Genomic DNA, 15,009 nt, shown 5'->3' with positions numbered 1-15,009 from the left:
TTCCAGGTGGGGGGCACTACTCCCGTCTCCAAAGGAGTTAATGACCTGCATTATGGCGGGACATACCGTCCCCAGTACCTGTTTAAGAGCAGAAGGTGGAGCAACATCCAAGGGTGAGCCTGACTTAAGGTTTACAAGGAAGTGTTCAGTGGTGGCCAAGTCCATCGGGGGGGAAAACTTCAAGGCTATTGCGGGGGTCCAGACTGACCTCCTCCGATGTTGACTCTATCTCCTTGATTCTGGTGGATTGCTCTTTAAAGCTAAAGCCAGAATAGATGTTTCCAACCTTAGCAACGAAGAAGGAGGCCAGGTCCTCACAGCGTTTCAGGGGATCAGATGAGGCCCTAGTGGCCAGGGTAGGATTAACCAATTGTTGAAATATTTTAAATATTTCCCTTGGCCTACTGGCTGCTACCGAGATTTTATCCTGGAAGTAGGTTGCTTGCGCAGTTTTCAACTGATTTATATAGGATCTGATCAGAGCCCTATATTCTTCTTTGGCTGATAGAGAGAAATCTTTCCTCCAGTTTCTCTCGGCCCGTTTACATCGTTGTTTAATTTTTTTTAACTCCACCGAATACCAGGGTTTTTTATTAGGGCCAGTCCTATGACGGACTACTTTTTTGGGTAGGATGTCATCCAAAGTGGCTTCAAGCCATTTATTAAAGGCCTCATTGGCCTGAATGGGGTCATCGTTGGGGGCTCGGGGGGAACTCATCAGTGCCGCCTCCCACTTCTCCGCCGAAAGCCTGGACCATGTTCGACTCACTCTCTTAGAGAGGCTGGGTGTGTGGTTTTGATCAGAAGGAGACCAAGTAAAAGAGAGTAGAGCATGGTCTGACCATGGAACAAAACTGGGCGGCACGCAGATAACATTACCCAGGTTAGTGAAGATATGATCCAGAAGATGGCCCGCTATGTGGGTGGACCCTGACACTATTTGTTGTAATTCTACTACCCTCAAAGTGTCAGTCAAAGACTGCGCTGGGATAGTCTCTATTTCGTCTAGCTGAATTTTAAGGTCCCCAGGATAGAATAATTGGAGTGACTGCTAATGGGAAGTGAGATCTTCTCTAAGAGAATATTACAGAAACTATTATAATCTCCAGGGGGCCTATAAACAAGGATGCCTGAGAAGAAACAGGTGGGAGAGAGGGAGATAGAAAAACCTAAGCTCTCACAATCTAGGAGAGGATTCTCTGAAGAACGGCAGACAAAATTAGATTTATAAATGATCGCTACTCCCCCCCCTCGACCCCCTTGCCGGTCTTGCCTACAGATGGAGTAGTCCGAGGGAAGCACCCGTACTATATCCGGGCCGGAGTTTTCTGTGAGCCACGTTTCAGTAAGGAAAAGGACGTCCGGCTCCAGTTCCTCCAAAAGTAAGCGAATTTCTATCGCGTGTCTTGGAAGGGAACGACAGTTGAGCAGAGCAAAGGAGTATGATCTTGTTTTGTCTACTCCTAAGCCTATACGTTTACAAAGGGGACAGGGTATCCTTATCTCTTCTAACAGGGCTTTCGGAGGGCAGCATATTTTTGCCATGTCTCTAAACTCCTGCAGCTGCTTACTGCTGTACATCAGTAGTTCCGAGGGTATGGATCTCATCATTGAAGTATCCGGCCCCGCCTGTCCCATCCTGTCCCGGTCTGGCACGGATGGGCACAGACGGGCTTTCCTTAGGCGCTCTTTTGGCGCGGAAGGACGCGTCGCTGGCGCGTCGCAGGCGCGTCCGCTGGCACGTAGGGGGAGTGTCTGTATTTAAGTGTTTGAGCGCGACGTGTCAGGCGCCTCTTAACAAACACTAGAGCAGCAACCTGCTCCTACACAATATGGCCGCCAAAATGATCGTCCCCTCGGTGCCACGATTCAGCTCCTAATCGGCTGATAACGTGAGAGAAGCGGGTCTTTATGTGGCGCAAATCCAAGTGAGCCTAAGCGCTTGAATGCCAATTAAATAAACACTATGAGGTGAAAGATTTTTAGTTTCAAGTTAAGGGTCACATATATTACAGTAGCTGGGTATATTAAAAAAAATTCAGATATTTAAAACAACAACAGCTCTGCAACACTGGCTCCCGGCTTTCCGCCTCAGGAGCAATTAAGAACTCAGGTCTCTGTTCTGCATTGCAAATGCTTGTTTAAGTTGGGCCACACACCATCATGGATTTGACACCTAGAATGCTGGTTTTATACAGCATGTAAAATGGAGCATGAACTTTTGTTTTCTTCTACCATGGATTTTAAATATGAGACTTAACATGCAATAGGTTTTATCTTTTCTGCCTCTTAGTATACATTATGCACTAGTGGATTATGAATTTTTTATAACTTTTTGTCAATTTTTTTATATGAGATTGGAGAGTCTGCAATTTTGTTTGTACTATGTCTGTTTCCTACGCTCAATAAAAATATATATAAATTAAAAAAAAGCATGAGGTCACTGCATTTTGCATGCTAATTATGATTATGGTGGTAATGCTTAGAAAAGTTTTGGGGAAGAATTCCTGATTACCAATTTTTTATTAGGATGGACTGTACTGTACGCACCTTAGTGCAAGGAGAGAAAATTGCAGGTTAAGACACATACTCCAAGGGCAGATGTACAAAGCACTTTTGTAGTCTCAATTCGGGGTTTGCAACTGCAAACATGCTTTCTGCAATGCAGTAAATCATTTTAGAAGTTGGTAACTTTTTTGAGACTCCAGAATGGGTTTAGAAATGGATACGTCCAAATAACTAATTAACCTATCCACCACTCAAATTACTTTCATATTTCACTATACTAACTAAACACTAACCCTCCTTTGTGGGTTCCGGAGTAGTGTGCACTGACCAAAAAAGCGCTTGAACACCTCGTCAGCGGCAGTAATTGATATATAAATGCAATTACAATACAATAAGTAATCATAATATGGATGGTGCGTTTTGTAGAGGTCCTTCTCAAACAGCAATTCGTATCCATATGTATCAATGGTTTAGGACCAAAATAGCGGCCCAAAAACGTTGGAAACGTGATAAGGCCCACATGGGGTAGTAACCCATTCAGGGAAAAAAGGAAGGGGTTCTCTTTGTGACTTTACCCCCTTTGTTAATCTAAACAAAAGAGTGTTGGGAGTAGGCAGTGATACAGGGGACCAGTGTGCATGGTCAAACAAACTTTTAAAAGGGTTAACCTTGATACATCTGGGCCACAGACAGTTCGCCGCAGGGGTGCAGACATCGTAATGTACCGGTGAACAGAGGCCTCTAGCCCCACTGTGTAAGGAGACCACTCCACCCGAATTATGGCTGTTACTAGAACACGCCTGGAGACTGGGCATTTTTCTCGCCTTGAATTAAATCCCACTGTCGTCTTACGAAGTGGTTCTTAGATGAGGCATTCAGAGTTAGAGTTTTAATATGATTTAGATAGTGCCTTGGACGATTAGTAGATTCAAATCTAAAACGATTATTTTACAAATATGAATATTCTCTTTTAAATACTGCAAGAGGAATTTAGTGAACCACGTTTACGTTAGTAGTGAAGTTAAACGAGGTCACACACACATGCGCTGCTTCGGAAATGAGCTAAATATTGCTGCAAACAGTTTTTGCAATATATTGCATTTGGATGGATATATTTCTTTTTTACACAGTAGTATATGGCACAAAAGCTTACACAGTTAGGATATAAATCATTCGAAGCGATTTAGCAACCCCCAGTGGTGATTTTATGAAAACACTGAATGTACAAACGTACAGAGATGTTTTCCTGAATCAGGCATACATACCTGTAAACTATTAAGCTGCTGATCTTCTAAGAGGCGCTGAGCTTCCACTAGGTGCTGCTTGAAGAACTTCTGGTTGTTGTGAAAGTTTACTCCAACGTTTTCCTGTATCATTTTGTCATAGTCTTCATTAGACGGCACGTGTTTCTGAAACCAGTGACCATTTAAAAGTATGGTAGAGGAGGGAGAGTCTACATTTCTTGAAAGGAAAAAATGCAAAATAATGTATATGTATATTAATTTTGTTCTTGAATTAGTTCATAATTTATCATTTTAACGCATACAATTAAGCGAGTACTCAAAATTCTAAACATGTGTGGGCAGTTCCCAAGGGTACGGCCAGATTACTGCAATGCGTTGACGTTTGGACCGCACAACGACATCCTTGGTACTGTGCCTTTATCATGGTCAAAAGGTCCTACCGCCTTCCCTCTTCTTTGTGCGCTGCGCACTGTGATCTCGTCTTCTACCTCTCTGTTAACACGTTTAATCCACTCCCCCATTACTGCCTCCAAACAGCTCCCTCTCAACCCCGAGTCTCACTGCCTCCTCCCCTTCTGCTCTACTTATATCTCCCTGTAGCTTCAGCACCTACTCCCATCAGCCTCCTCTCTCCCTCCTCTAATACCCCACCTCTACCTCCTATCACCCACTCACCACCCTCACTCACTACTTCACATCCCCACCCACCATCACTGTGCCCCACAAAACCCTCTCTCAACACAATTTTCCCTTCCTCCCTCATTCCTTGTCCTCTTTACTCCTGCAGCATCCTACTCAGCTTCACTTTCACTTTCTATCCCCTTTTAATATCCACATATCCTCCTCCTTTCACCGGCCCCATCTATTTTAATATCCTGACTCCATCCCTCCGCCTTGGAATCTCAAGGTCTCCTTTCCACCCCTATCTCCAATCCCCTACTCCCAACTGTGGCTTCACCTCAACATCTGTCCTGCTAGACCTTCACCAGTTTCCCTTTCACCGTGCTATCCCGTTGTCTCTTTTTCCTACCACACCTTATACACTCTTCTCTCCCCCACTCTCGCGCCTCTTCTGTATCCATCACACCCCTGTCAGACCCCGTTCAGGGGGCCACAGGGTAGATGGAGGTTACTTGGCCCCAGCAGTTGTGGTTGAGGTAATTTGTCAACGGTGTCCTGGGCCAATTACAACCTTTTCCGCAATTGACTCTCACCATAGGAAGGGCAAGCATTCACTGACTTCTCAGGGAGGTAGTGTGGAGCTGGGTACAGGCCAGAACTCAGCATTCAATCAAAGCAGAATAACGTAATTGGCCATCTCACAGAAATACAAAATACTACTCAATTCAGTCTAGTATACAGAGCAGCAGTACGCACACAATTCTCCCTTGTGGCGCTAAGCTTGCTGATTCCCCTCATTCTATCTTCGATTCGGGTGACCCTGACAAGCTTGTCCTCTCCCAGCAATATTGAAGAAACATGAATCAGTCTCAGTTGCAGATTCTGGTGCTCCATATATAAAATTCAATTCATGTGTATCAAATGTTCCTACCCCTGGTGGTGTATGGGCAGGTAATTAGCCTTCAAGTCTTTTGTGTTCGACTAGCATGGATCAGGTGCCTTAGCTTTCCCTCGGCAGGCAAAGGCCACAGTAGTTGGAGACAGTCCTTGGAAGCATCCGAGAAAACTAGGCACGGCCCGAGTCTCTTCTCACACAGCCTCTGGGTTGAGTCCAATGTAGGTTGGCAGCCTTGGCACTTCTGTGTAAGTGTGGGCTGAACTGCAGCTCCATCAATCCGGTGAGATGGATGCAGCCTGTGTGGGCTGTTTGCCGACACTGAAGAAGGTACGGGCCCTAACTGGCTGATAAGACCACCAGGGAGGTTGCAGATCCGAATGGGCTGAAACGTTCACCAAGGCAATTGCGTCTCCGTCCGAGCTGACATAATCATAATGGCACTTGAAGCTCAGTTGGGCCTATACAATTACCAGGGAAGTTGCAACCCAGACAAGGCTGTTGCATTCACTGCCAGGAAACGTCTGAAAGACTGGGGTATGGGTTGAGGACAGTCATCTTTCACTGGGAGTCCCTCCGTCCAGGGATATGTTGGACTTCTCCTATAGAGAATCTCCTACTCGAAGGCCCGGCAGTCTTCTAATTTTTCTCAGCAGGCAAACAGGCTTATTCTAGGCCCTTGATATATCCTCAGCTCCATCAGTAAATGCATACTAGAGGTGATGTCCACTCACTGACAGAAGGTTGACCGTCAGGCAGACACCCGTCCTGGTCACCTAATAGTACCTTATGTATTCTGTGGAGCACTCCCTTGGTTATGAAAGGCTTGGATCAAGAATAAAGTGTGGGGGGGGCGTGGCTTACGCGCCGGCGAGTAATGGCGCTGCCTCCGTGAGCTCCGTGACGACGCGGGAATTGCAGCTGTTTTCCCGATACTTCCCTCGCATGCGGAGACCAGCAAGTGGCATCCCTGCACGGCGGAACATGGTCCCCGTGTGTTGCGCGATGCAGCGGCTCTCCTAATTGCCGCTCTCAACCAGTTTTGCCGCTAAGTATCCCTCGGCTGCTGTGGGACGCGAGCGGCCGCCATATTGTGCCGCCGAGCTCGCGTTCCGTTTTCCTTTCACCTTTGCCGCCTCAACAGCCTGTTGTTCTCCTGCTGCAACCAATGGACATATTTTGATAAGGTATGTTGTAGGGAACATCCATTATGCTCCTACTCTACCTCCATGACTTTTGGCGCCGCAGTTCTCTTCGTGGCTTCTAATTATATTAATACTGAATAGCGGCGGCCATTTTGTGGTGTTTCTTGCGCAATGTTCAACACCTTCCTCTCATCTACATATAATCCTCTGTGGAGTATCAATTGATCCCCTTGGGTCTCATTTAATATGGACGCTTTGCTGTTTCTCTACTTCCATATTCCTGGATGGTTTTCTGACTGCGTATTGCATTGATTTTCGCACCATTTCGACGCATGTCATGTGGGTTTGAGGTATTGCTTCTCCATTGCTCCTTATTACCTCTTCTATGACCTCTTCCTTCCAGTGCCTCTTCTAGCTCTACATATAGGGTCTCAACTTTTTGGCTATTGCGGTGTGACTTCCATCCCTGCGGTCCTCCTAGTTTGCCCTGCTGCTGGCATCATGTCTCAGGACGCGGGTCATACGAGATCGTCTGTCACCGGTACCAAACCGAAACGCCTTAAGAATGACCCTCCATCTCCAATTCGCTCCTCTCCGAACCCTGTGCTGGACTCCATCCTAGAAGAGGTTCGTGGCTTACAACCATTTATGGTGGCAACTAACGAGAAGCTCAAGCAGATAGAAGAGCGTTGGGTTGTTATGGAGAACAAGGTTTTGCAACTAGAACAACGCATCAGTGACGTCCAGGATGTATCTACGAAAATTCCTATTCTTGAAAAGGAGATACAGCAGCTGAAACTTCACACAGAGGACCTTGAAAATCGTAACAGGAGGAATAACCTTCGTATTTATGGTATTCCGGAGTCCCTTGAGGGGGCCGACATGGTGTCCTTCGTCCGCAAATTCCTCTATGAACTTTTGGAACTCCAACCAGAATCTACTCCTCTAAACATACAGCGTGCTCACCGTTTGGGCCGTCCCACGTCCAACCCGGCCAAACCTAGAGGCATTATCCTGCTTTTTCTTGAATTCACCGAATTGATGACTGTTCTTAAAGCTGCAAGACTAAAACGTCGCCTCCTCTGGTCGGGCCATAACATCTTTATTGCCCAGGACTTATCAAACGCCACGAATGCTCGTCGCAAGGAGTTCCTCAATCTACGACCACATATGAGGGACTTGAACATTCAATAGGGAATCCTACATCCTTGTCTCTGCAAAATAACTCACAACGGTCGCTCCCGTACATTTGATGATCCTCTGAAGCTTCGAGAGTATCTCCGAAATGTCTCTGCTTCTTCTTCCACTATGGACACCAATGACTGAAACTAATTCTTTTCTATTTCCTGCATTCACTTATCTTATGTCCTGACGACTGTTGTGGCCTTGTCCTGGTCTCTTCCTTGTAATTCCTTACTATGACTTCTCTTCTTTTTGTTTATCTCCTATCCATATTCCCGCGTTTTCCTCGCTCTGTGGGGTTGGCGCCTTCGCCGGCGTCTCCATGCTCCTAATGTCTCGGTATTCTCTTTTCTCTCAGATCTGGCTTCTTTGCCTTGATCTGTTTGTTATCTTTCTCCTTCTCTTTCTTTCTTCTCTCTTTTTTATTTTCACAGGCCATGCATGTTTTCCCCTTGTTCATTTATGTTCCGTGTTCTTCTTTGTATACCTACCTTCCTTTCTTATTGTTGCCTACCGTACTTTTCATTGCTCCCCTTCTTTTTTCCTTATGCTTGAAATGCTCATTCGTCTAATGTTTCTCTATATTTACCCGATTTTCCTTGCCTTTGTTCATTTTCGGTATTTGATTCTCATTTCTAACATGTTTGTCTCCACTGTCTCTCCTTGTAGTTGTTCACCCGCAGTGTATTGGACCCAGATGTTATCCTTATATCTTGTCTCCCATCATGTGTAATTTTGTGACGTGGAATGTTCGTGGTCTTGGCAACCCTGTTAAACGTCAAAAGGTACGGTCCCACTTATCCAAGTTAAATGCTCAGATTGCTTTTCTCCAAGAGACTCATTGTACAGATGTTGAATCATTGAAACTTAAGAGGGCTTGGGTGGGTCAAGTTGTATTTTCTCCTGCTGTTGATAAAAAAGGTGATGTTGCTATACTATTTCGTAGAGGTTTGGATGTTCAAATTCTCTCCTCTCAATCGGATGATGAAGGTCGCTGGGTTATGTCAAAAGTGGTTATACAAAACAAAACGATGGTACTCCTAAATATTTATGGGCCTGTCCGACCAGATCCTAAATTTTGGTCTGACATCAAAGTCCTCATTTCCTCCATTGACTGCCCTAACATTATCATAGCTGGTGACCTTAACCAATGGTTAGATCCCTTTTCAGATAGACTGTCTTCCTCCAAATTCCAGCCTGATAAGACACATAAATCCTTTCAATCAGCCATTGCCTCACGTCCCCTTTTTGATGTATGGAAAACATGCAATCCGAACTCACTCGAATATACATTTTACTCCAATGTTCACCACACCAGGTCCAGAATTGACTATATTCTAATCAGCAAATCCCTTCTCCCTGCGATTCAGAAATCCGAAATTGGTTCTATTTTTTTATCAGACCATGCACCTGTTTATGCCACTTTTGACTTAGCTCAAACCTCCTCCTCTTTTAATCGATGGAAATTTAATACTTTCCTTCTCTCCGACTCTGTCTTTATGTCTAAAGTTAAAGATTTCATCTCTGAATACTTTTCCCTCAATTTACCTAATGACACGTCAGTCTCGAATAATTGGGATGCCTTTAAAGCTGCCTTACGTGGTTTCACAATTTCGTATGTTTCTAAAAAGAAAAAACTCAACCGCGCTAAATATATCGCCCAACTCTCCAACATCAAGACCTTAGAACACTCTTATTTGTCTTCCAAGAATCCTGACGCTCTCCTCCAACTTATCAAAGCCAAATCTGACCTCAATCAACTTGCCACGGTTGAAGCTTGTAACACCCTTTTGAAGATTAAATCTAAATTTCATGGGGGTCAGAATAAAGCTGGAAAAATGCTAGCAAATTATCTCAAAATTAAATCTGAACGAAAATCAATTGGCCCCATTCTCAACGAAGTAACCAACACTCTGGTTTCTTCTGATGAGGATATTGCACAAGTATTCCATAACTACTATAAACTCCTGTATACTGATGATACGCATCCTGATGATGATGACCTCTCCCGTTTTTTCAAAGACCTACCCCCTCCCCCATCTCTCCCTACAGAATTCCATCAACTAGAGACTGAAATTACTCCTCAGGAAATTCTCAAGGCAATTACATCCCTAAAGAAATCGAAAGCCCCTGGCCCAGATGGTCTCCCAATTGAGTTTTATTCCACCATGCACACTATTTTTGTGCCTCATCTGTTACAACTTTTCAACTCCTTTATTACTAATGCCAAAGCCTCTGGATCCTTTTTGGATGCCCTAATAATCATAATCCCCAAGCCTGACAAAGACCATTCCTTGTGTAAAAACTTCCGTCCCCTCTCCCTCATTAATTACGATTGTAAAATTTTTGCCAACATTTTAGCTGCCCGCCTTGACTCCCTTATCCCTCTGCTAATCAGCACTGATCAAGTTGGTTTTGTGAAAGGTAGACTTGCTGCTGACAATGCCCGTGTTTTTGCCAATATTATTTCACATAGTAAATGTTTTAAAGCCCCCCTAGCTGCCTTATCCCTGGACGCTGAGAAAGCGTTTGACCGTATTAATTGGAATTTCATGTTCAAATCATTACAATGGTTTGGGTTTGGCCCCTCCTTCATTTCTTTAGTTAAACTACTCTATTCTGCTCCTCGTGCAAGTGTTTTTGTTAATAATCAATTCTCACAATTTTTCGCCTTAACCAGAGGTACGAGACAAGGCTGCCCCCTTTCCCCTTTACTTTTTATTCTTTGCCTTGAACCCTTTCTCATTAAAATCCGCTCTAACCCCCTAATTAATGGGTTCAAATTGTCATCGTTTGAGACAAAAATTTCGGCTTATGCCGATGATGTCCTGGTTTACATGGCTAATCCTGTTTCTTCCCTTCCTCCATTTTTAGAAGAAGTCCGCTTATACTCCTCTGTTTCTGGATATAAGCTTAATCTCTCTAAAACGGAGGTCCTACCCTTAAACTCATCCTGTTACCAATACATGTTTGCATCAACTGATTTTGCCTGGTGTCCCTCCAAGATCAAATACTTGGGTATTTGGTTCTCCTCTACTTTAGGTGACACACTTAAACTGACCTTTGCCTCTCTTACTCAAAAAATTCAATCACTTCTTCAATTATGGTCTCCCCTTTTTCTTTCATGGTGGGGTCGTTTAGACACCATTAAAATGATGATTTCCCCACATATTTTGTACACTGTCTCCATGCTTCCTGTGAAAATCCCTAAAATATATTTCAACCGGTTGAACTCCATCTGCTCTAAATTTCTGTGGAATAATAAAAGACCTCGTATTGCTTTACATAAACTTATACGCCCGAAATCTGAAGGTGGGGTTCGCTTTCCTGACTTTCAGTCATACCACTCTGCCTTTTTAATAAAACAAGCTTTCTCATTGGCTTTCATTTTCAATGATACCCCTCTGCCCAGATGGATTGCAATCGAACGGTCCTTGTTGAAAGATTTTACTTTCCAACAATCTCTTTTTATGTCAAATTGTTCATTCATGACTACTCACCCTGTACTGAAATACTCACATACTCTACTGCACACTGTATTCTAGAAAGATTCATCCCCCTTACAATGTTTTCTTTCTTCTAGTGTATGGTATAACAAATATCTTAAGTATAAGGGTAAATCTTTTTATTTCAAGTATTGGAAAGAAAAGGATATTATGTTTGTATACCAATTTTTCTCTGATTCCTCCATTATTTCATTTTCTGTAATGCAAACCATGTTTGATTTACCTGTACACTTTCGCAAAGAATATGACATTATTACTTCTGCCATTTTATCTCATTTGTCTACCCTTCCTCCTTTTGATCTCCTTCCTTCCCTTACTCCTACCACTCCTCTATATCCTTTGTTTACTCAACAAATCCCTAAAGCTGCTCTAATTTATAAACTGTTATTAGATACTGTTGGTCTTAGACCTAAAACCATTATTGAAACTGTTTGGGAAACTGATTTATCTTTCTCGTTATCTGTTGATGTTTGGGATCGCTTATGGTGTAAGTTGTTTAAGACTTCGATTTCAGCTCGTATTACTCAATCACTTTTTTTCTATACCATAGAGCTCTTCTTACCCCTGTAAGCATAACAAAATTCTCCCCTTCATCCTCCCCCCTTTGTGGGTCCTGTTCCTCTCACCCTGGCACGCTCAAACACCTCTTGTTTGATTGCCCCTCTGTTCTTACTTTTTGGAGCTCAGTTTGGGATTATTGCATGCGTATTTTTCTTTTTTCTGAACCATTCTCAGCGCTGCACGTTTTTTTAGGTTCCATATCTGATGTTTTAGACTTACATTCCTATAATGCTAAATTGTTTGATCTTTTCATTGCAACTGCATTCAAAGTAATTTTGTCTTGTTGGAAGGATAATACTAAATTGTCTGTGCATACATGGTGGAATTTCATATGTGATGAGCACAGAATTGCAATTGCTTCTTCTTCTGTCACTTTAAAAATTAAGTCTGACCTTACCTGGCTGCCTTTCGCTACCTTCTTATCCTCTTATCCCCCTCCCTAACCATCCCTCTCTCTTTCTCTCTCCCCCTCTTTTTTCTTTTCTTTTCTTATCTTTCTCTCTTTCTTCCATTTTCTTCCTTTTTATATTTTATCTGAACCATTTTTCCTCTCCATTTATCTCCCATTGTTCTCTCATATTGGTTCTGATTTTTGTCATGCTGTTATATTATGATGTACTTTTTTTTTTTCTTAAACAAAATAAAACTTTACTAAACTGAAAAAAAAAAGAATAAAGTGTGGTGGTTTGAGTCCCACTTTTGCACACATATTCTAGACAAGGGACAGGAATTCACTGTCTCAACCTTCAAAACCGGTATGGGGTGGTTCTCTTTTCAAGTGTCTGTCTAAGGCTGCTCTCCAGACACAGACTTTGTGTGGAGTAATTCATCTTGCAGCAAATAACATTGGGGCTGCCTTCAAAGTGGAGCACTCACAACAGGGGCACAATAAAGTGTGACATTTCTGCACCTGGCTATCAGCATCTTCTCTTAAGCAGTAATTAGGGTATGACAACAGGGCAGGCCTGACCTAGAAATGTGCCCACCTTGCACAACACAAATTGCAGTCTCACCCTTCAACATTTCTATTAACTAAATGGCATTGCTTAGGAAGAACTGATCAGCAGCCCCTAGCTAACAAAAGTCTTTATGGAATTTCTAAATGCCAAGTCCTTATTCTCCTCATTTCAGTGCGTGGATTTCCACCCTCTAGCCACGGGAATGCAGGCAATTCACTTCCATTGTACGGGGAAGCTGTCCCCATTCTCCATCTTGTGTCATGCCAAACCAGGGGCATCTACATTTGATCCTAATGGATTCAGTGTCATTCACTTCACCGACCTCACGGATTCAGTACTCAGGCTCACTCACAGAGTCACGCTACTTGGTGTGTGTTACACATACACTATATATGCACTCAACATACTATATTATTGTTCTGGGCATTCACTTAACAGCCGAACTTTGCACAAGAGGGGCCCGTAGGCCACACCATTAGTGACACAACCTAAATCTCAATACACAGTATGCTGCCACATCAGCTTTATGTGCCAGATTCAGGATAGGGGAAGTATCTGTCCGATCATTATGAGGGCACGCTTGGTGCACACCTACCTCCCTGTCATAGGACAGGTCCAGGGTAGTGCATAGTCAGTGGCCTAGGCCTCTGCGGTAACGCTTAGATTAGCATGATGCTAGGTCCAAAATAAAACTTAGGAAAGTAGGTATACATACAGTTGGGCACTCTGGGCAAGGAAACATGGCTGTATAACACACAGGAAGCATTCTTGTCCAAACAATTCCCAAACACCTTCCACAACCAATGCCACATTTTGAGAGACATGTCCCTATCATATCCACCCAACTTGTTTCCCAAAAATACTACTAAACCCTATGCTACGCACCATCTTCCTGATACACAATACCCACAATACCCTTCTCTCTTCACTGGTACCCTCTGTGTCTTCCCCTCTCCCTCTTTCTCTCTATTGCCAGTTAATACACCAACTCCTGATTGATCTTATTGCTCCCATCTCTCCATGCTATATGATCTCTTCCTGCTTTTCAAAATGGACACAACTTTCATCCGCCTCCAACGCATCCTATTGCACCCTATTGCACATGAATTGATCGCATTATTCCTCTCCCTTCTTTAAACCACCACAAACGTTCTGCGCAGGACCACACCCTATCCACTTCCCATAAACAACCAAAAACACTGCACTGTGCATTCCTTAACACCCTTTTCTATTCACACATCTTAAAGAGGATTGCATAATTTGATCTTTCAAGTCTTCTGTGGTTGAGAGCGGGGGTGTTCATGTTTGAAAATTCTTAGTGATCACATTTGAACACAACAAAATATCACACAGGACAAATCTACACCTCAAACCAGGTTCCCAGCACTTAGGTTTTCGCAAGCAACACATCCTCCTCAAACAGTTCCTACCTAACTCGCTCAAACACATTAATTATAACTCACTACACTCCTCTACCAATCAGGATCGCCATACTAAAACAATATACTTACATCACAAACACAACACATTTAATTAAAAATTATCATCCCGAAACATGCTTCGGAAAATGACAAGAAGACTTCTAACAATAACAGGCCTTTCATTCAACACCTTCAGATTCCCTATAACATTCCACTGCCAAGCGAGGTGGCACAGCTGCAACTAAACCTGACACAATCCCTCCAGAGTACCCACAGATAACCGAGTCCTGACTCCAATAATAGGTTCACTGTTACATTTAATTTGTGGCATACTTCACATCTAGTTTGCGTACAGACAAGAACCTGACTTCCAAACGACACATCTCCCCACTTGTCACAACACCACACATCTGAGTCAATTCCACACAATTCACCACACCTTCACTATTCCATAATTCATGTCAAAACCACATAAGCCTATCCCATACTGTAATTCTAACTTTATGAAACACTGGGCCAGATCAGGGTAGGCATCATTTTATTGAGAATCACATAAACTACTTAGATATGTTCCACAACTTCTTTCAAATTCACATCCACGGCACCAGCAACGATACCATTGCTGACAATCCCATCTCTCTTCCGGCATGAGGAAAGATGCAAGGTCCTTCTGTCACCTATCATAGTCCAATTGAAAGGATACGCGTTGTATTACCAAAATATCATGGTTTTAAGAGCGACCTATAAAAATATCAACTCCAGAATATTGACCACCACCACATTATCAAAGTAGGTATATTTAGGTCAATTTAGATATACTATTCTTACCTCCGCATCTGTGTACCTTGACAACAAAAATGTGCCATTCTAAACTCAATATACTGACATACAACTGGATACACAATGGTGAAACCATGTAACGCCGAGTAAAGTCATACAATAGCATCACTGAACTGGACTTCACTGG

At 43.2% G+C, this 15,009-nt stretch overlaps 1 protein-coding gene and 1 long non-coding RNA gene across 3 annotated transcripts in view; one reads left to right on the top strand and one right to left on the bottom strand.

Moving 5' to 3' along the window:
* Nucleotides 1–15,009, bottom strand: part of CEP126 (centrosomal protein 126) — a 430,075-nt gene that overhangs the window by 275,622 nt on the left and 139,444 nt on the right. For both annotated transcript variants that reach the window (XM_078656998.1, XM_078656997.1), the window contains exon 5: nt 3,774–3,969. In XM_078656998.1, the coding sequence (XP_078513124.1) occupies nt 3,774–3,969 (196 nt within the window). The remainder of the gene's footprint in view (nt 1–3,773; nt 3,970–15,009) is intronic.
* LOC144772573 (uncharacterized) overlaps nt 8,124–15,009 on the top strand; it is a 152,283-nt gene continuing 145,397 nt past the window's right edge. Inside the window, exon 1 of the long non-coding RNA XR_013599806.1 lies at nt 8,124–8,380. This is a non-coding gene — a long non-coding RNA (uncharacterized LOC144772573). The remainder of the gene's footprint in view (nt 8,381–15,009) is intronic.

Source organism: Lissotriton helveticus, chromosome 8, assembly GCF_964261635.1.
Source record: "Lissotriton helveticus chromosome 8, aLisHel1.1, whole genome shotgun sequence".
NCBI lineage: Eukaryota > Metazoa > Chordata > Amphibia > Caudata > Salamandridae > Lissotriton > Lissotriton helveticus.
Note: the sequence above shows the minus strand (reverse complement) of the source record. Positions and strands in the feature narration are given on the sequence as shown.